This window comes from Oryctolagus cuniculus, chromosome 13 (assembly GCF_964237555.1).
Source record: "Oryctolagus cuniculus chromosome 13, mOryCun1.1, whole genome shotgun sequence".
NCBI classification, from domain to species: Eukaryota; Metazoa; Chordata; class Mammalia; order Lagomorpha; family Leporidae; genus Oryctolagus; species Oryctolagus cuniculus.
Window position 1 is genome coordinate 38,486,970 of NC_091444.1, and position 21,062 is coordinate 38,508,031.

At 39.6% G+C, this 21,062-nt stretch overlaps 1 protein-coding gene across 4 annotated transcripts in view; it reads right to left on the bottom strand.

The window, feature by feature from the left end:
- Window positions 1-252: 252 nt before the first annotated feature.
- WDR26 (WD repeat domain 26) overlaps window positions 253-21,062 on the bottom strand; it is a 56,629-nt gene continuing 35,819 nt past the window's right edge. For 2 of the 4 annotated variants that reach the window (XM_017347765.3, XM_008268354.4), the window contains exons 8-14: window positions 20,382-20,522; window positions 16,040-16,159; window positions 13,287-13,432; window positions 12,597-12,675; window positions 12,185-12,314; window positions 8,153-8,338; window positions 253-4,925 (exon numbers count right to left, since the gene is read on the bottom strand). In XM_017347765.3, the coding sequence (XP_017203254.2) occupies window positions 4,900-4,925; window positions 8,153-8,338; window positions 12,185-12,314; window positions 12,597-12,675; window positions 13,287-13,432; window positions 16,040-16,159; window positions 20,382-20,522 (828 nt within the window). In that variant the 3' untranslated portion in view covers window positions 253-4,899. The remainder of the gene's footprint in view (window positions 4,926-8,152; window positions 8,339-12,184; window positions 12,315-12,596; window positions 12,676-13,286; window positions 13,433-16,039; window positions 16,160-20,381; window positions 20,523-21,062) is intronic. The other 2 variants (XM_017347764.3, XM_051820596.2) reach the window with 1 other exon arrangement.

A 21,062-nucleotide genomic window follows, 5' to 3' on the forward strand; every position in this document is an offset into this window, starting at 1 on the left:
CAGTTTTGGCTGTTGTGGCCATTTGGGGAGTGAACCAGCAGGCGGAAGATCCCTCTCCCTCTCTAACTCTACTCTGCCTTTCAAAAAATAAAAAATAAATCTTGAAAAACAATGAAGAAATGATTTTTCAGCACCACTCATTACTGGTAAATATATGAAGTGAAATTCATCAAATCATTTATTTTAGGGAAAAATAGTAATATTTAATAAACTCAGATTAATGGATATTGGGAGATTTAACACACCAACAACTATTTATTCATTCTGTTTATTGGATTGAAAGGAAGGAAATACAAATGACTGTTGAGTGCTGTGCACTAACATGGAAAAGGTGTATTGAAAAAAAAAAAATCCCAGTAAAGCAAATCAAAGTTAATGTTTCAACTGAACAAAGTTTTAAAGATTTTTAATATACTACACATTTATAAAATGAAAGTCAACAGAGGGTGTTCTGTAAATAATTAGTAGGATAAGTGAAAATAAATATCAGAAACCTGAAGTTTTTATACTTTAATGAAATAATAAATTTAAATGACTAAATATAATCTGAGAGGCAGTTAAGAAACAGAACCCCAAAATTTAAGAACACAATCCTTTGAAACGTTTAATCAGTCCATAGCAAATAGTTATTACATACCAATGCTCTAAGTGTTAACTAGTTCCACCACAATGCCATGGAAATCTTGACAATTTAGAAATCTTGAGATCACCCACTTAAGTTCTGTTCTTGATCTCTACAGCTTGGTTTGTAAGTACACAGTTGCTTTTGTGAATATCTATTCTCCTTACCACACACACATTTTCAAAGAGCCAGTAACATTTTTTTCCATCTGTGCCTAAAAATGTTATGATTCAGTTCTAGTACAATGACCCTAACCATGAAGAATGTTTTAAGTTAAAGATGGGGGACACAATTTCAGTCTTATAAAAAATATACCAGTATCAACCAAACCAACTCAGAGAGGGCACTTCACACGTGCACAGAACTTTTAGTAAAATCGACAAAAACCTAGAACAGCTCTTTCCAGGACTTTATACGAAGTATCTCTTTCTCTCTCTCTCTCTCTCTCACACACACACACACACCACCATACACACATTTTGATACAGTTAGTTTCATTAAATCCAGGCTATCTGGATTAAGTAGACAGGGGATGGGTTTTTATGGTTTTTGCTTTTACAACTATGGGGCAGCTACCTTAATAGTAGCTTAACAACCAACACTGAGAAATTTCAATTAAGTTAACCCTGTTTTTAGAAAGTGTCTTGAGTATAAATGCAAATTCACCTCTTCTTTTAAAGTTAGCAGTTTATATTCAATCAGTTTCGGTTTCGAAAATGGAAGTTTCTAAAACTGAAGAGTTGCTCAAGTCTCAATGAGAAACTCAAGTAAAACTAAATCATAGTATTTATACATTTTGAGAGATGGGACAAAAAGGATATTAAGGAAAATGTCTTCTTTCCTCCCCATTCAAAAGCAGCCATTCTTCTGCTGTGAAAGAAACTGACTCGGGCACTTTCCCTTTCAAGAGATGTACGATACATTTACACACTGTGAGGCAGAGGTGATAGGGTCAGTTCTTGTTTGCAGGAAACAACATCCTAAAAGAGAAAATTTCAAGACGGGGAGGGGTGGGAAAGAAGGATTTTCTATTAATGTCATGGATGCCACTCTAGAGGCAGAACACTCCTCATAATAAAATTCATCATGATACTATTTGTGTTTTTTCAGATTAAGAAAATATTGGACTTTTTTCAACTAGCAGGTTTTTTTAATTAAAGCTAGGGACTCCCTTTCTGTTCTCCCACCCAATAAAATGGGCCAATTTAAGTTAAGAGGACATTTGCAAATCAAATTTCCTGTATTTAAACTACTTACCTGGTTTAATTTAATACATAATGTGGTAAGAGCAACAGAAAATGTAGCTAGCTTGAATACAAATAAATACAGAAACTGAAACTGAGGCTTCCTCATTCCTCCCAACTAGCACCCACTGTGATTCTTTATTACCACCCATACACCAATCCCAGAACCCCAAATCCAGCAGTTAACCATTGATAGCCAACTATTCGGAAGAAAAAGACATTTAATTTCATACTTGCTCTAGCCCTTAAATGCATAACAAAAACATTTTTAAGCACATGGAAAATAAGCCTACTAACCTGATTTTTGGAGCCAAAATTCTCCATTCTGTTTTGATCTATGTGCAAAAAGTATTGGTACTTTTCAGTTTATTCATTTGTTAGCATCTTGTGGCTGCTTGATAGTATTCTCAGACTTAAGCCTCCTATATAGTCTATAGCACTACCAGAAATTAGAATGTCCTGCCACCAGGTTTTTAATCATAAAACCCTAGGTTTCTTCACCATTTATTTCACCTTTCCAGCACAGTTACTGCATGGCAAATGTACAAAATAGACATGTACAGCAAATTGGCACAGCAGAGTACCAGGATATATGGAAGCTGCCAGTTAAGACACACCTGAAAAACAAACTCACCTAGCTGCTACAGAAACCTTTGCATAGTTGTTACTCCATTTTCACAGGAGCTATGTTCTTGTAAAATGTGCCTCACTTTTACTCCCCTTTTTTGAAGTGTTTAACTGTACTTCAGAAGCACTCTGAAAACTCAGATCTAGGGGGAGCTGGGTGAAGCAGTAGAATCTGAGTGCCAAATCGCCCCTGAACGGCACCAATCTCAGCCAATGTTACAGACGCACCATGGCACAGTGTAACCAAACTTGTCAACAGCAGTGGAGTTCCTATGCCCACATTTTGTGTAGAGACTGGGGTGTATTAACGGCTTCAAGGTATGCATGAATCACCTAAAATATGGTTTTAACTGTACTGAGGTAAAGAGAAGTTGCCACTTAATTATATACAGTTACCAATGAAGATTTTTATTCAAGCTTAAAGTAAAAAGTAACTCTAGTTAAGAAAAAATGAAGTACCAGATAAACGGTAACATAATTTTTTTAACTTAGAAGTATCAAAACAGAATTCTTGGATTCTCTAAGTGGTGGTCTCAGCAAAATGGAGCTTAAAGAAACCATATTATACACCAATTTGATAAGAAAATCTGCCAATCACGATCTGTCATCTCCTCTCACTGTGGGCTTGCTTTTGGGAGAACGCATGCTATTTTAAGGCCAAGTGTGTTTTCCTTTCTTCTCCCCTTCCATGTGACTTTCCCCTTGCTTCTGCCATCTCCTACCCCCGCCCACCACAAGGGAAGACTTCCTAATGTCCAAGGCTTTCTTTTCTTTGTGGATCCTGCAGGAGCCTACTCCTGGTAATATAGTGTCGACTTGGCTAGGCATAAAGGGAATTCAGTACAAGACTTTCTGTTCACTGGAATCTTATTTTGGAGGTATCCCCAACTCTTCTTCTCAGCCTACCAGCTCTGGTTCCCCCAGTTCCCCTCACTGAAAAGGGGAGAGAATTCCACAGGAGACCCAGCACATGGTGTGCTGCTACGATGGGGCCTCCAAACACAGCGTGGCCGTCAGGCGTTTGGCTTACTCTAAGTATGATCTTCTTGAAAATTAAAAGTGCTTTTCCATGAAGGAACCTTTCCTTAAACTAAACAGGGAGGGGGCGGGCAAAGACTATCTGCAGCACCAGTTTAGAGTGAGGTTCCGTATGGCAATATCAGAAAAACTAGAAAGCAAAATTCTTTTAAGTTTATGTATCCCTATAGCAAATTATTAAGGGCAATTAAGAGAAATGAGTATGAAGGTTTGAATCCCAGTTTAAGTATGTTTGTAAACCCGCTGAATTCTTCTAACCATCTTAATTATACTATAAACTTCCTTCCAAAGTGGTTATTATACCTGCTGATTGCTACACTTGCTAGATCACACCAAAATGACTTCCCAAGTTGAGAACAACTTGGAATAAGTTTCACTAAAAACCTAAACTCACTACTGATCTCTCATGTTGGTATATTTAAAATTTTATTTTTGAATCTTGAATTTCTTCAAGATCAGGTACTGATGTTCCTCCAGGAATAAAAGAAAAGGGGAAAGCCTTCCAAGTATTACTGAATTTCCTGTGTAATGTCCCTCCAAGCACTGTCTGACCGTTTCTCACGTGGTATTCCAGAAAAGCATCAGTTATACTGTGTATCTAAGTCACAGAGGAAACTGTTTTAAGCTGGTTTAGATTCCAAATGTATACAAATGAAGTCACTTTAATCCTATAAATACTTCTTAATTTATTTTTAAAAAATTGTGCTGTTAACCCTTTTACGGGGCAACAAGCTATGTGAAAAGTACAAAACTTTTTGTCAAATGTAATATTGAGAGTGCTTTTGACATAGTTCACTGGTTTATCATCTGGATCAGTATATACTGCGCAACGGGCAAGGCTAGAATCCATGAACCAAGCTGCAAAGATCTCAAGCTAAATAAGGCGGAAAGATTTGGAGAAACAAAAGGAAATTCTTTCCTATCCAATGTATACTCTTCAGACTAATGCACTCTTTCTATCAAGCCTTCTAAACTGTTAAATAAAGTTTTCCAAACAAGCATTTAAACTTCATTACACAGAAGAGCAACAAGAATGGTATCCTGCCAGACAAAAGGCAGGTGGGAAAAAAATATATATACTGAGTTCAATGGGTAAGCCTGAATGTAGCACAGTTCTTCACAACCGACGGGGGATAATTCAACATGGTGTCCAAGAACGTTCTAACGACGTGCTTCATCTCAACTGGTTACTATGAAGCAAGGTGTAAATGTTTGGCCCCAATCGGGCTTCAGAAATGGTTCTTTTTTTTTTTTTTCATGACGAGCATGTCTGTCCAGCTATCAATCATGTCTGTTTGCACCAAATCCCAAGCCATTAAAATACGACTAATTTAAGTTAAACAGAAGTCGTCTGCTCCAGATTCGCCATCAACTATCCATGCTACTGCATTCCTCTGAATGAAGATGAAATAAATATACAGGAGAGAAGAGGAAGAAAAGGCGGGGGAGGGGAGAGAGAGAGACAAGTTACCAGTTAGAAAATTGCAAAATTAGAATATTACAAAATCAAGTAGCATTAAAACACAATCATATCAGAGCAGATTATTTTAACTATGTCATGTCTTAGGCTAAAGAGTCTAAATGCATATTTATTTTGAATGCTGGAGAAACCAAAGTGAACAATCATGTTAAGAATTTCATACTTCTTAATCTTGATATAGTTAATGCAGAACAGAAAAACCTTTATGGTTTACAAAAGAATAAAGAAAGATCTGGCAGTCTAAAAGTGAGAACTGTAGTTGCTCAGCCTCAAATTCTACAGGAACACCCAACTCCATTTTTGGGTAGGTATATGTGTCTAACAGCTTTACTGAGACTTACTTCATAGTATAGAATGCACCCATTTAAAATGCACAATTAAATAGTTTGTAGTATATTCACCAGATTGTACAACTATTAACACAATAAACTTTAAAACATTTTCACCATCTATTAGCCACAAACAATCCCTACCCCGAGTCTTAAGAAAGGATTTGTCCATTTTAGTTAATTTTCTATGTAAATGCAGTCACAACATGGGGTTTTTTGTGTCTGGCTAAAGCATGTTGTTTTCCATGTTGTTTTCATCCTATTCCACTGAAAATCACTTAAGAGCAGTTATGCAACCCTCAAAATACATAAAACCACAGTGTAACTCTACTGTTCTTACAAAAGGTCAGCACATTCTCTGCTGAAATTGTTGTGAGGGGAAATATTTTCCTTAAGTGATTTTGTACTGTCTTATCTTGTTGTTATTATTATTATTTTTTTTGACAGGCAGAGTGGACAGTGAGAGACATAGAGAAAGGTCTTCCTTTTGCCCTTGGTTCACCCTCCAATGGCCGCCGCGGCCGGTGCACCACGCTGATCCGATGGCAGGAGCCAGGTGCTTCCTCCTGGTCTCCCATGGGGTGCAGGGCCCAAGCACTTGGGCCATCCTCCACTGCACTCCCTGGCCACAGCATAGAGCTGGCCTGGAATGGGGGCAACCGGGACAGAATCTGGCGCCCCGACCGGGACTAGAACCCGGTGTGCCGGTGCCGCTAGGTGGAGGATTAGCCTATTGAGTCGCAGTGCCGGCCATCTTGTTATTATTTTTAAAATGCTATTTTCCTTAGCCTCAAACAGGTATGAGAGGAAAGGGGAGAGTCCAGAAGATAGCTGTAAAAAAGGTGTAAAACTAATGACTAAACATTTGCTTATATAGAAATTGTTTCCCATCAGGTAAAAATGAAAATCTTTTTCAGGCTATACCCACATTGCCAAAGCATAATGCAAAGCTGCTGAACAGAACCAGATCCTAGAACTGAGCCAAAATTTGGCTTACCCCCCAAAGCGAGTATCCACATTAATCAAATGCACCAACTTGCAGTGCGAGTCATTCGCTTGCAGTGGAGGCAAACAGATCCTCTTACGGGGTAAATCTGTAGCTTCTGACCTAGTGTTTTCCTATTTCTTGAAATTAAATATGATTCTTTGTGGAGAAATACCTCCAAATTATTAACAGAATTATACAAAAGCACAGATGACCACAGCTATAAATCCAGAAAGACTCCTGGGTAGGGTCGGTGTTGTGGTATGGCCTGCAATGCTTGCATCCCACCCTCTTCTGATCCAGCTCCCTGCTAATGTGCCTGGGAAAGCAGCAGAGGGTGGCCCAGCCCCAACTGCTGTACCATCCGGGGAGTGAACCAGCAGATGGAAAAATCAATCTCTCCTTCTCGGCCTTTCAAGTATTTAAAAGGACTCTCAAGAGAGTGGGCCTTGATGCCTAAACATGACAATGAGAAAAAGTGGAGACCTCAGGCTTTAGCTGCTCTCCCAGAGCAGTGATCTACAAGAGCTGTGCAGACTTCCCTCTCTTAGCAACAAGAGAGCACTTCGCACACTCCTGGACCCAGTATTTTCCTGAGTTTTATTCTCATCTCTCGCTGCACATCCTCACAACCTATCCTGCTAACGCCACAGCGCCGGCCTGCAAATTCCTTTCTTTTAAGCCAACTAAAACATTTTACTTGCTCTATTTGAAATTAAGTCGTTAACATAAAATATCTCATTACCTTTTCTCTATAGTACTGATATCACATTCAATTAAGTTTTTTTTTTTTAAAGATTTTATTTATTTGAGAGGCCGAGTTACAGACAGTGAGAGGGAGAGACAGAGAGAGAGAGAGGTCTTCCTTCTATTGGTTCACTCCCTAATTGGCCGCAATGGCTGGAGCTGCGCCGATCCAAAGCCAGGAGCTTCCTCCAGGTCTCCCAGGCAGGTGCAGGGGCCCAAGGACTTGGACCATCTTCCACTGCTTTCCCAGGCCATAGCAGAGAGCTGGATTGGAAAAGCAGCAGCTGGGACTAGAATTGGCACCCATATGGGACGCCAGCACCGCAGGCAGAGAATTAACCTACTGTGCCATGGTGCCGGCCCCTCAATTAAGTTTTAGTCCTTAACTGTTAGCCTTTTCTTTGGGCTTTCATAATCTCTTAAGAATCTCAAAGTAGTGGAAAACACTTTTCAGGTACAGATCTGAAGACCTGGCAGCACCCAACAAGAATTACTGTTCTTGCCATGCATTAGTTACCTTCCCTGTAAAAATGAGAATAAAACTACTTCTCTTAGGACTGTATCTTAAAAAGATTCTATTTAAGGTGCCTAGTACATAGGTATGTGATCAGTTTTAGTTTTAGTTCTCTTCTCTTTCCCTATTCATCAAGCATGAGTCTGTTAGTATACTAAACAGTGGTAACAGATACTTCTTTTAACAGTAAAATCCATAATCACAATGATTACAACCTTCTAAAATTGTTCAAATTTTGTATACTGGCTAGTTCTCATGTATATAAAATATACTGTGCAGTATTCCATTAAGGCAGCAGGATTTCATTTAGATCTTTAAGATGACACTACAGTTAGCTGAATGTCAATGAGATGGCACGTTCCAGCTTATTCTCTCTGCCACCAGCCCTGCCACCACAAACAGAAAAACCAGTGGATCTGAGATTACTTAAATTCCTTCAGTACAGTCAGGGTAAAATCTGGATTATCCCACACTTAAATAAATTAGTACTTGAAAGTGCTGCAACTTTTCATAATAAGAGCAATGTTTCATTTGGGAAAAACATGAACATGGTACAATGGTATTACCTTCAATATTCTGGTGGTCTATAAAAGGCGCTGGTCCCCATATTCTAACAGTGCCGTCGTCTGAGGCGCTGGCCATCATGGATGGAATCTGTGGGTTCCAGCTCACACAGTTCACTGTACGCGTGTGCCCTGTCAGCTCCGCAATCGGCAGTTCACTACGCTTGTGCCAGATGTAAACCTTGTGATCTGAACACACAGCAATGCAGAGCGAAGTCAGGGCGTTATTTTGTACTAACAAAGCCGCTTATCTTAAATGTATCACTCACTATACACAGATCATATGACTTGATTACTGCAATGGGATAACAAAGTAGGAGTAGCTTAAACAAATTACCTTATGAATTTAAAATAAACACTTTTTTCCTTTGAAGTATTCAGCTCTTACCAAGTCGCCAAAAGAATCTATCTGCATTAGTTTTACAACATGTACATGAGACACAATTACAACTCAAGAACTTTGAACATAAACAAATCCAGTACAGACAATAAATTCTAAGGAAATATGAGGTGACAAAAGGCAGCATACCCAAATGCAAAAATAGCAACAATGATGAAGATAAATTTTATTGGGCTGCTTAACCAAGAACTTTTCTGTGTATTACTTAACCTTCACCACCACCCATTGAAGTGAGTACTATGCTCAGCCCCCTTTATGGATGCTGACGGAAGCACAGAGAAGTTAAGCAATCTGCTTATGGTTAATAGCTGGCAGACGGTGAAGCTGGGACTCACATCTGGGCAGTGCTGTGTAACAGCTCCCTAGCAAGACTAGACGAGTCTCATACCTACACCAAAATATGGCATTGGTGCACATTAATCTCTTGATGTGACCAAGAAAACCAAAATCCCCTACAGATTTGTTTCTTTACTCATCTTCAAAAAACCCCAACCAACCACTCTAAAGTAATGGGTAACAGGGTGGGCTCCCATCACTAATTAGCTATGTAAATTTGGGCAAGTTACTCATTCTTTGCAGTTCTTCACCTGAATAACAGGATACTTCACTTCATCCTGTTATGAGAATTAGGTAAGTTTGTATATATGAAAAGTGTTTTCCAGGGACTAAATAGTATATACGTGAAAGATGAACTGAGTACATGTGAGGGTGGTTAAACAGAAGGTAGGATACCAGGGTAAGTTGGAAAGCTGTAAATGTGTCCCTTTCCCAGCCAAATATGTGGAGAATGGGGAAACCTCTGGGTGTGTGGCCAACTGAGCAAACTCTGGACAATGTACCCTGGTTTCAAAACTTCTGTCATAAAAGCTGAAAGGAACTCAATAAAGAACTTTTATCCTTCTCAGAAAACATTTGTGGGTTTTTTTTGTGGCAGTTTTTGAAAATAAAACTAACAGAATGAAATTAGAAAAAAATGAACCTGAACTAGAGGTGCAAAAAGAAATATCATAGACTTTAAATATGTAAATTCCACAGAATAGTCCTATATCTCAATGAAAATGCCTTTGTAAACACATAAACAAGGATATTTGCTGAAGCAGCACAAAAACAGGATAGGAAGCCAGTCAAGGTTAGAATGACAGGCTTTATGATCAAGCTCTGCTTGCTCTATCACTCTAAAAAATCCACAGCCTAAGCAATTTTTCTAGCTACTGCCAGCGCAATGAGACATTCTGAGCAATGGTACAATTTTTTTTTGGAGGGGAAAGCTTTCCAAATTCCTCTGTTTCATTTGGGAATTTGGAGAGTTCTTGAAACATATTTCTTGTTGGAGCTGGCGCTGGCGCTGTAGCATAGCAAGTAAAGCCACTGCCTGCAGTGCTGGCATCCCATATGGGCGCCAGTTCAAGTCCTAGCTGCTCCACTTCTGATCCAGCTCTCTGCCATGGACTGGGAAAGTAGCAGCAGATGGCCCAAGTCCTTGGGCCCCTGCACCTGCATGGGTGACCCAGAAGAAGCTCCTGGCTCCTGGCTTCAGATTGGCCCAGCTCCAGCCATTACAGCCATTTGGGGAGTGAACCAGTGGATGGAAGACCTCTGTCTCTATGTGCCTCTGTAACTCTGCCTTTCAAATAAATAAATAAATATTAAACAAACAAAAAATATACTCCTTGTAAATACATGGTAAATGGGTTACTGTGGTTATCCTGGGAGATAATATAGTCACTATATCCAACTGGTATTCACAGCATTTTTAGAACTATTCTAAATTACTTGAGTTGAGAAAACCAAGCTCTACTCTGTAGTTACTTTGTTTTTAGCCCTAAGCACAATATAATGTTGTTTAATTATATCATTCATCAGGTTTACCTCTTGGTTTGGACTTAAGAGGAAAGACCTGGCATCATGAAGGATAATGGCAGCCAAATATTTTTAGAAAGAATTATGGGGCATTCTGAGTATAATTAAGAGGAAAAATACCCACCAGAAGCAAAACTGAATAGAGCATGGGAGAGGAGTTCTTAGAAATAGGAGGAACTAAAAAGCAAGTGGAAGACTTAACATAGACAGACCACTGAAAAAGTCAGTTAGAAACCAATGAAGAATCTGGAAGACATGAATAAACAGGTAAAAAAGTATTTGGTTTGAAAGGAGTGAATTCACAATTGTTACCTAGCAAGCCACAGTTCTCTCCTCCCAATCTTGTCGGACATGGACTTTTTTGAGAAAGGAAACGTAGATAAATTCATATGCTTGATGTTAAGAACTAAATCCCTAAACGCATTTGTTCCAATACTTAAATATACTTTATTCCTAATGGAAAAATCCTTTATACTCTTCTGATTTATTGAGATCCATTTTTTAAATCAAGGTAGGAACAGAAGATATCTTATAGACAACTGTACTTAAAATTTTAAACAATTCATATTTTAAATCAGATGGACTTTAAGCACATAGCTGTATAGAAGCAGCTTTTATACTGGAGAACAAGTTTATTCAAAAGGGTAGTAGTAAGCACAGTTCTTTTATGGCCACTGAAGAAAATACTGAAGATGGGATGGGCATTTAGTTTAGTATCTGAATCACCTGCAACCCACATCAATAGGCTCCTGATTCCAGCTTCCTGTTAATGTAGACCCTGGGAGGCATCATTAATGACAAGTAATTGGATTCCTACTACCCACATGAGAGACCTGGATTGAACGACTGTCTCAGGGGCAAGGAATTGCATAGTGAGTTAAGCCACTACTTGGCTGTCGATGTCCTATATCAGAGTGCCAGTCTGAGTCCCAGCTACTTTGTTTGTGACCAGCTTCTTGCTAATATGCCTGGGAGGCAGCAGATGATGCTCTAAGTACTTGGCTTCCTATCACCAATGTGGTAGACCTGGGATGCAGTTCCTGGTTCCTGGCTTCAGCCTGTCCCACACAGCCCCATCTGTTGAAGGCATCTGGGAGAGTGAACCAGCAGACAGATTTCCATCTCAACCCCCTAGACACCACCCCACCCCCATCATCACTCTACCTTTCAAGTAAGTAAATAAATCCAAAAAAATAAAAAATTACTGGCTCCTAGGTTGACCACCGATTATGGCCACCTGAGAAATGAGCAATGAATCAGAGGATGGGATATGACCACTTTCTACCTCTTTGCCTTTCAGAAAACAAAAACAAAAACAAAAACAAAAACAAAAACAAAAAAAAAAAAGAAAAGAGGAAAAGAAAGGCGGGAAAGAAAAAAAAAAAAGACTGAAGACAATTCTGTCCATGTTCAGGTAAAATATCCTAACTAAATTTGACTTTTTACATAATACCAACTCTGGAAAACCATTAACTCCTACGAAAAAAATCTAGTCAACACATAAATCATAGTGATTTGACTAACACTCATGATCCATGAACCAAACACATCTTTATGTGGTCAGAACAGATCATGTGATAATAAGGGCTCCAATCATTTCCTCCCTCCCTGAAAAAAGGAAAAATGAACAGTGTGTTCGATAAATAACTCATAAAATTTTAAATTTAATATCTAGAATTTACTTAAAGACATAATTAATTACCTTCATAAATTGAGAAAGAATTATAGGACTTTAAGCCCAGCAATATCTGTGAACTGATAATGACACAACTTACCTTCACTGCCACTGGCGATGAAGTCTTCATTATGGCCTCCAAAACATGAATGAATTGTATAAAACCCTTGTGTAACACCTTGATACTTTCTTACTAAAACTCTGTCTTGTAAGTCCCATAAATGAACTCCCTGCAGGCAAAAAAGAATACAGGCATGTATTCTATTTCAACTCAAAGAATTTTAAAAAGTAGTTTGTGAATATTCTTCTGCCTAATGAAATATTTTCATTTTCAACTTATGTAAAAACACCAAGTGCTTTGATAAATTTACGGTTGGTTCTAAACATTAAAGGATCAGACACATGATATAAATTTAAGAATTAAGTAGAAATATGCGTTAATATAAATTCTAAAAATCAATTAAAATTTGTTCTGAGGTAAATTTTTCTGAACATTTTATCAACAAACATACCTGAGTTGCTACATTTAACAAAGCTAATCGGCCATTTTTTGAAATAGTGAAAGACATAATAGGATGATCTTCTTGTACTCTGTAAGCAGAAAATAATTTGTGAGAAGCAAATAGAGTCAAGACATGGAAATGATCAAAAGGGCTGGCACTGAAGCAGTGGGTCAAGCTGCTGTCTGCAACATCAGTCTCCCATCTGGGTGCCAGTTTGAGTCTTGTCTGCTGAACTTCCGATCCAACTCCCTGCTAATGTGCCTGGGAAATCAGCAGAAGATGGACAAAGCACTTTGGTCCCTGCCACCCACTTGGAAGACCCAGTTGAAGAGCCTGGCTTCCACCTGCCCCAGCCCCACCTGTTGAGGCTATTTGGGGAGTGAACCAGTGAATGGCAAATATCTGTCTGTGTCTCTCTGTCTCTTTGTAACTCTACCTTTCAAATAAAATGACTAAGTCTTACTAAAAAAGATCTAAAATGTGGATTAATACGACAATTTTTCCTGTAAACACTATTACACACGATACTTCAATCCAGAGGAATCTGAATGATTGTCAAGCAACATCTGATTCTCAAGCCAAATCACTAAATAAAATCAAAACAAAAACCTTTAAAAGGCTTTTATTCTGAAAAAGTTCTACCATACACTCTAATATAAATCAGATAATTACTGTTTAATGAAAACAAAGAATAGTTACATGTTCCTATCTGTAAGGTCCTCGAAGTTGTATCCTCGAATCCGCTGGTGTGTATCTGATGCCAGAACAGTCTTCCCGTCACTCAAGCACCAAAGGCATTGCACTCTCACCCCTTCCCAGGAGTCGAGGAGATTACCATCTAAATCCTGGGCAAGAGAACACTACTGTTAATTTCACTACTGCACAGTGCTCAGAAAGCTAACAATGGAAAGAATCTCTTAAAACCAAAAACCCAAAGCCCTGCAGTAATAGATTGTTTTTCAAGATTGATCAACATAGTGTAGTGTTCTTAACTATAAGAATATGAATGCTGGTCCAATTGCATTAAGGCATCTCTCTTTCCTTCAATCAACTTCCATGTGTAAATAAATAAATAATTGCAAAGAAATAACCCTGAAGTTCCATGGAACGTCTCACTTTTATTAGAGACTATAATATTTCAAACACTCCTTATGCTTGGGTTCCACAATTGTGGAAATGAAAGTATTCAGGGCAAAAGGAAGAGACTGCATCTCTCTTTTTTTTTTTTTTTGACAGGCAGAGTTAGATAGTGAGAGAGACAGAGACAGAGAGAAAGGTCTTCCTTTTCTGTTGGTTCACCTCCCAAGTGGCTGCTGCAGCCAGCGAGCTGCATTGATCTGAAGCCAGGAGCCAGGTGCTTCTCCTGGTCTCCTATGCGGGTGCAGGGCCCAAGCACTTGGGCCATCCTCCTCTGCAATCCTGGGCCACAGCAGAGAGCTGGACTGGAAGAGAAGCAACCAGGACAGAACCGGCGCCCCGACCGGGACTAGAACCCGGGGTGCTGGCGCCGCAGGTGGAGGATTAGCCAATGAGCCGCGGCGCCGGCCAAATCTGCATCTCTTAACATGTATAGACTTCAAACATTGTACCATTTTGTATAAGGGAAGTAAGTATCTGCAGATTTTGATATCATTAGGAGATTCTGGAACCAATCTCCCACAGATACCGAGGGAAGACTGGACTGTGATAAGTTCTATAATATTCAGAAGTTATGATGTGGAAAAATATTACTAAAATACTTTATAGCTTTATTTAGAACTTGGGAATCTGTCATGACATTGTAAAATTGTGTTCTTACAGTCATTATCTCAAAGCTCTGAGATGCGTTAGCATCCTCATGTTTAAGAGAACTGTGAAGTCCTGTAACCAGGAGGTTTAAACACTGTACAGGGTAGCAAAGACATCAGAAATGTACATGGTCATGTTTTTCCTACAGAGTTAAAGAACTAGTGGCTTAGGGGTTGGCACTGTGGCATAGCAGGTAAAGCTGCTGCCTGCAATGCCAGCATCCTAGATGGGTGCTGGTTCGAATCCTGGCTGCTCCACTTCCCATCCAGCTCTCTGCTATCGCCTGAGAAAGCAGCAGAAATGGTGTAAGTCCTTGGGCCCCTGCACCAGCGTGGGAGACCTGGAAGAAGCTCCTGGCTTCAGATCGGCCCAGCTCCAGCTGTTGCAGCCAATTGGGGAGTGAATCAGGAGATGGAGGATCTCTCTCTCTCTCTGCCTTTCCTTCTCCCTCTGTGTAACTCTGACTTTCAAATAAATAAATAAATCTTAAAACAAACAAACAAAAAGAACTAGTGGTTTGTTAAAAAGACAGTTAAGACACTGAATTCCATGAGTTTCAAGCTAGTTTAATAAAACAAACCGGTGACTTAGAATGGTTACATAGAAAGTCTTTATTACAAATGATCTTTAGCCAGTTGAAATGATTATCATTTTGTTTTTGTCTTAAAAATACATCTGGAAGTGCCTACTGGCACCCTGTTGAAGCAATGATGCGAGACACAGAATGACACAGGGTAGTAATGACAATGTACCTGTATCACAGCCTTCTTAGACATAAAAATTCTTACCTGTTACTTATTTTTACTGTTCCAACCATCCAAAATAATAATAATAATAATAAAACAGCTATTGATCAAGATACTTCAAACACTGAAAAGTTCTCTTGGTACCACTCATTACTTTTATTCTTCAAATATTTAAGATAGTCCTGCTCATGAAATTCAGCACCTTTTTGGTTACAAAAACTCAAAGGATGAAAAATCTCCAATGGAATTAAGTATTAAATTTAAATTTTTGTTCCCATTAATAGAATGTGTTCATAAGAACAAAAATGTTGGCCGGCGCCGCGGCTCACTAGGCTAATCCTCCGCCTAGCGGCGCCGGCACACCGGGTTCTAGTCCCGGTCGGGGCGCCGGATTCTGTCCCGGTTGCCCCTCTTCCAGGCCAGCCCTCTGCTGTGGCCAGGGAGTGCAGTGGAGGATGGCCCAAGTGCTTGGGCCCTGCACCCCATGGGAGACCAGGAAAAGCACCTGGCTCCTGGCTCCTGCCATCGGATCAGCGCGGTGCGCCAGCCGCAGCGCGCCGGCCGCGGCGGCCATTGGAGGGTGAACCAACGGCAAAGGAAGACCTTTCTCTCGGTCTCTCTCTCTCACTGTCCACTCTGCTTGTCAAAAAAATAAAAAAAAAAGAACAAAAATGTTTAGCAAAACAGTTTTACTAAACTCAAGGTCTATACTGTGTGCCAACATATGAAATGGCCTTTTTTTTGATGAAAGAAATAGAAAATAAGCTCTACTCAACAAAGCTTATTTAGGAGAATGGCAAAGTAGGTGCTTATACAGTGTATTTTATAAAAATACAGAGTCCAGTGAATCGTTTATTTAAACAAGATTCAATGTGCTTGTGAACCAGCACACACTGGGAAGGGGCACTGAACACTCACACACTGATAGAACTGCCCACGCTGGCCTCCAGTCACAAAGCGTTTTCCATCTGGGTTCCAAGCCACACTTGTTAAGCTGTCTTCATGAGACTGGCTCATTTTTGTCCTTAGTTCTCCCGTCTGCAAGGAAACAAAATGATGGATAAGACCTTCTAGACAACCCATGAAAGAGAGTATGTTTTAAGAAGAAGAAAAAGAAGAAAAAGAATAGTAACCCAGTATCTGGTCTAATTCAGTTTCCTAATCAGAGCCATGAACTGTTTTAACTAGCCTTACAAAAACCACTACAGCATTCAGAAGAGAAATGAAGGACTTGAAAAAACCCCCAGGAGCTGAACAATGCCTGGCAGTAGGTATAAGATAAACTTCAAACAAATCTCTCACTTTAAATCAGTCTCATTGATAAACCTGTAGTTCTTCCCAAGCATGATGACAGAAAGCCCAAGGCTACATACCTATTCCTTCCGAGATTCCACTTCTCAGTCCAAAGTTCTTTATAAATTTTATCCTAAAACTAGATTAATGGGTAATAAAACTATGCCCTTAAATTATGTGAAGGGCAGTGGAAATTATGTTACATTTTCTACTAAAATACTCACATAATAGGGGTGACCACTGTGGCGCAGCAGACAGGTTAAGCTGCCACCTGGAATGTCCACATCCTGTATCACAGTGCCAGTTTGAGTCCCGACTACTCTGCTTCTGTTCAGTCCCCTGGTAATGCACCTGGGAAGTAGCAGATGATGGTCCAAGTGCTTGGGTCCCTGCCACCCACATGGGAGACCCAGATGAAATTTCTAGGCTCTTGGCTTTGGCTTGGCCCAGCCCCAGCTGTTGTGGGTATTTGGGGAGTAAACCAGTGGATGGGAGATCTCTTTCTCTTTCTTCCCCAACTCCCAACTTTCAAATAAATAAACAAAGCTTTTAAAAATGCTATTAAAAACACAACATAGTAGGGAAGATGGGAAGAGAGGAATGAAGTTTTTCTGACATATAACCGTATTTCAATTAAAAGCAAGAAAGAGGAAGCTGTGTGCTGCTGAGCATAGCCATTCTGCGTAATTTCCAACTGAGCAAGAATATTTAGTGGTTAAAACCCTCAGATATACTCCTGTTACATTTTCCAAGTTATTCAACTTAGAAGGTATACACATACCATTTAATCTAGTCTTGATTCCATTTTGTTCAGGGATTAGAAACAGGATCTGAGAGAATTAGCTGCCCCTGGTATACTAAAAAGTACATGGGCATAATTTTCCTGTGAGAAATGGGTAATCAAAAGTAAAAATACAAGAATGAAAACAAAGGGTATGATTAGGCAATGGGGCCAAGTAATAAAAGCAAAGAGGGCACAAAAACAGAAAGTCAGATTATCTCCCTTTCCCTGAAAAAAGAAGTTTAGCAATCTAAATCTGCTCCCCAGACTGGAACTACTCTCACCTACTGACTTTTGGGGATTACTTATTATAAACAGTTACAAGTTTAAAAGCACAAATACACATGCAATGGGTAAATCCTTGGCATTTTAAGTTCCAGGAGTATTAACACATTAAACGCTGAAGTCAGAAATGGTCTTTTCTTCTGTATGCCAAGGACATATGAGTTATATATAACAGTATATACAGTCATCAGATTATTAGAAACCTACTTTAAACACCAAGGAATCATTTGAAAACTCATCAGAAGACCATCCTCATAGAACAAGTCTCAGTAAATAAAGCACACCAAGTAAAACAGTTACAGGAAAACACAGTTTGTCCAGAAATTCAAAATTGACTCCAAGGAAGGCAAATTAGGTATTATAAATTTAAGACTCTATCACAGAATTAAGACTACATACTTTCTTCCTTTGAAGAAAAAAACTGAATTGAAAAACACTTCTTTTGGCTATTAGGTCAAATTCATTTCAGGCTTTGTTTTACCAAGAGTAAGCTGTTTATTTTATTCTGAGTTCTCCTTGAACCCAGTCAAAAATATTAACACTGATTAAGCACTGGTTTCATAAAAATGGGAACTGGAGACTTTGATTATTAAGTGAATATTAGCTATCGCAGAATTATAGCTAATGCCTTTAGATGCTTGTAGGTAATACCCTTTGGTTAAGGTGGTATCTTATTTTTTAGGAGATATATGCTTAAATACCTGTACTTTCAACTGCTTTGGATATGAATATCTACATATGTACATGCATATATGCATGTCTTTACATATATATGCAGGTATGTACATACAAAATACCACAAAATGTTAATAACTGTTTAATCTAGGGTAGTGATCGTATGCACAGCTCTTATCACTGTACTATTCTTTCAACTTTTTTTTTTTTTTTTTTTTTTTTTTGACAGGCAGAGTGGACAGTGAGAGAGAGAGAGACAGAGAGAAAGGTCTTCCTTTGCCATTGGTTCACCCTCCAATGGCCGCCGCGGCCGGCGCGCTGCGGCCGGCGCACCGCGCTGATCCGATGGCAGGAGCCAGGAGCCAGGTGCTTTTCCTGGTCTCCCATGGGGTGCAGGGCCCAAGCACCTGGGCCATCCTCCACTGCACTCCCTGGCCACAGCAGAGGGCTGGCCTGGAAGAGGGGCAACCGGGACAGAATCCGGCGCCCCGACCGGGACTAGAACCCGGTGTGCCGGCGCCGCTAGGCGGAGGATTAGCCTAGTGAGCCGCGGCGCCGGCCTCAACTTTTTTTTTTTAATATTTATTTATTTGACAGGTAGAGTTATAGACAGTGAGAGAGAGACAGAAAGGTCTTCCTTCTGTTGGTTCACTCCCCAATTGGCTGCAATGGCAGGAGCTGTGCCGATCTGAAGCCAGGAGCCACGTGCTTCTTCCTGGTCTCCGATGTGGGTGCAGGGGCCCAAGCACTTGGGCCATCCTCCACTGCTATCCCAGGCCATAGCAGAGAGCTGGACTAGAACCGGTGCCCTTATGGGATGCTGGCGCCTCAGACGGAGGATTAACCAAGTGCGCTACGGTGCCAGCCACTCAACTTTCTTAATCTATGTCATATAGGGGCCAGCGTTGCAGCATAGTGAATTAAACGCTGCCTGGGACCCTGGAAATCTCATAGGTTTGAGTCCCAGCTGTTGTACTTCTGATCCTGGTAAAACAGCAGAAGATGGCCCAAGTACTTGGGCCCCTGCCATCCACATGGGACACTGAGCGGATTTCCTGGCTCCTGGCTTTGGCCTGGCCAGCCCTGACCCATTGCAGCCACTTGGGGAGTAAACCAGCAGATGGAAGATTTCTTTCTCTCTCTGTCGCTCCATCTCTCTTTGTAACTCTGTCTTTCAAATAAATAAATCTTTAAAAAATCAAAAAGAATTATGTCATATCATCTTTATGTATATTATAGGATTCACTTTCCTTTATACCATTTTTTTGAGTAATTTCTATGGAGTTTTATTTTCACTCTCTTTTTGCTTAAAGTCCCCAAACTCAAAAATCCTATCCCATCACTATTATCCTATAACACTATTACTATCCTATCCCTATTACACTGAAACCATAACCTGGACTACTCCTTTGCCTAGAGGTTAAGAACAAACAAACAAAAAACAAAACACACACACACAAATACAAAATTACACCTAACCAAGACAGTTTATTTAAGTAAGTTTAAAAATAATTTTTTTTTTTATCATAACCACAGGGTTTCTAAAACGTGGTCTGGGAGTAATGTAATGAATCCCATGCTGAGTTTTTCTAAAATGGGACTCTGGTTAAAGTTCAAATTTTAATTTAGAATAATAAAGCTGTTAAGATAATGAGTACTGAAAACATCATCTGACTTCACTGAATGAGTTCAGAATACTAAATATAGGTTAACTGGCTGCTTATTCCACTTCTGATCCAGCTCCCTGCTAACGTACCTGGGAAAGCAGTGGAAGATGGCTCAAGTCCTTGGACCCCTGCCACCCACATGGGAGACTCGGAAGAAGCTCCTAGCTCTAAATTGGCCTCGCTCTGGCCATTGTGCTCATTTGGGGAGTTGAACCAGTGGATGGAAGATCTTTTTCTCTCTGTAAACTCTGCCTTTCAAACAAATAAATCTTAACATGTTTTCTGAAGCACCACAGTAAATAGTATAAAACCCATAGGACAAAGCAAAAACATTCTGAAAATGCTTACTGATCATTCTTTCAAAAAAACTATTATTTAGCATGATAAATTTATATATCTAGACACTTGGGTTCTGCTTTAAGAACTATCTTTCAGACATACATTATAGGAATATGGGTTGAATGGTTCTGTTCTACAAATCAAGAATAGAGTTACAATGAATATATATATTCTGAGTATTCTTTACATAAAGGCTAAACCAAGGATGAAACTCGCTCACTTGTACATTCCAAAGCCAAAGTTCAGAGCAGTCATCTGGGCCACAAGCAACAAGATAGTTGTCATCTGGACTCCACGCAATATAAGAAACACCATAAGCATGTCCTTCTAAAGTTTTAAGCAATTTTAGCAGATGTGTATCCTAGGAAGAAAAATAACAGACAACTCTGTTAACTCCCATCCCTAAAGTCATTGCTTGTGGGTACAAGAAGTTAAATAGTGGCGAAGATGTACTCTGATAATTTAACAACCTGAGAACGTTTTCATACCAACTGTGCTGTCAAACAAGGCTGGATCAGCTTTCTTCAAAGAGTCATTTACGCTGCAGTATCTACTAAGCATCTACTACATACACATACTTATGTGCCAGATGGAATTCTAACACTGACACAGGATTTGCCCTTAAAAAGCTTTCAAGGGAACCAAAAGAAAAAAAAAGATGGGTATAATAAGAGCTACCTCTTATTGATTTTAACAGCTTTATTGAACTATAACTTAACAGAAAATCCATCCTTGTATGGTGTATGACTCAGTGGTATCAGTATATTTTCAGAGTTGTGTTAACAGTCATCACTATCTAATTTTAGACTTTTTATCATCCCCCAAAAAAATCTCATACCCATCTGCAATCATGCTTTTTCTCTTTCCTGTAGCATCTGGAAACCACTACTTTCTGTCTTGA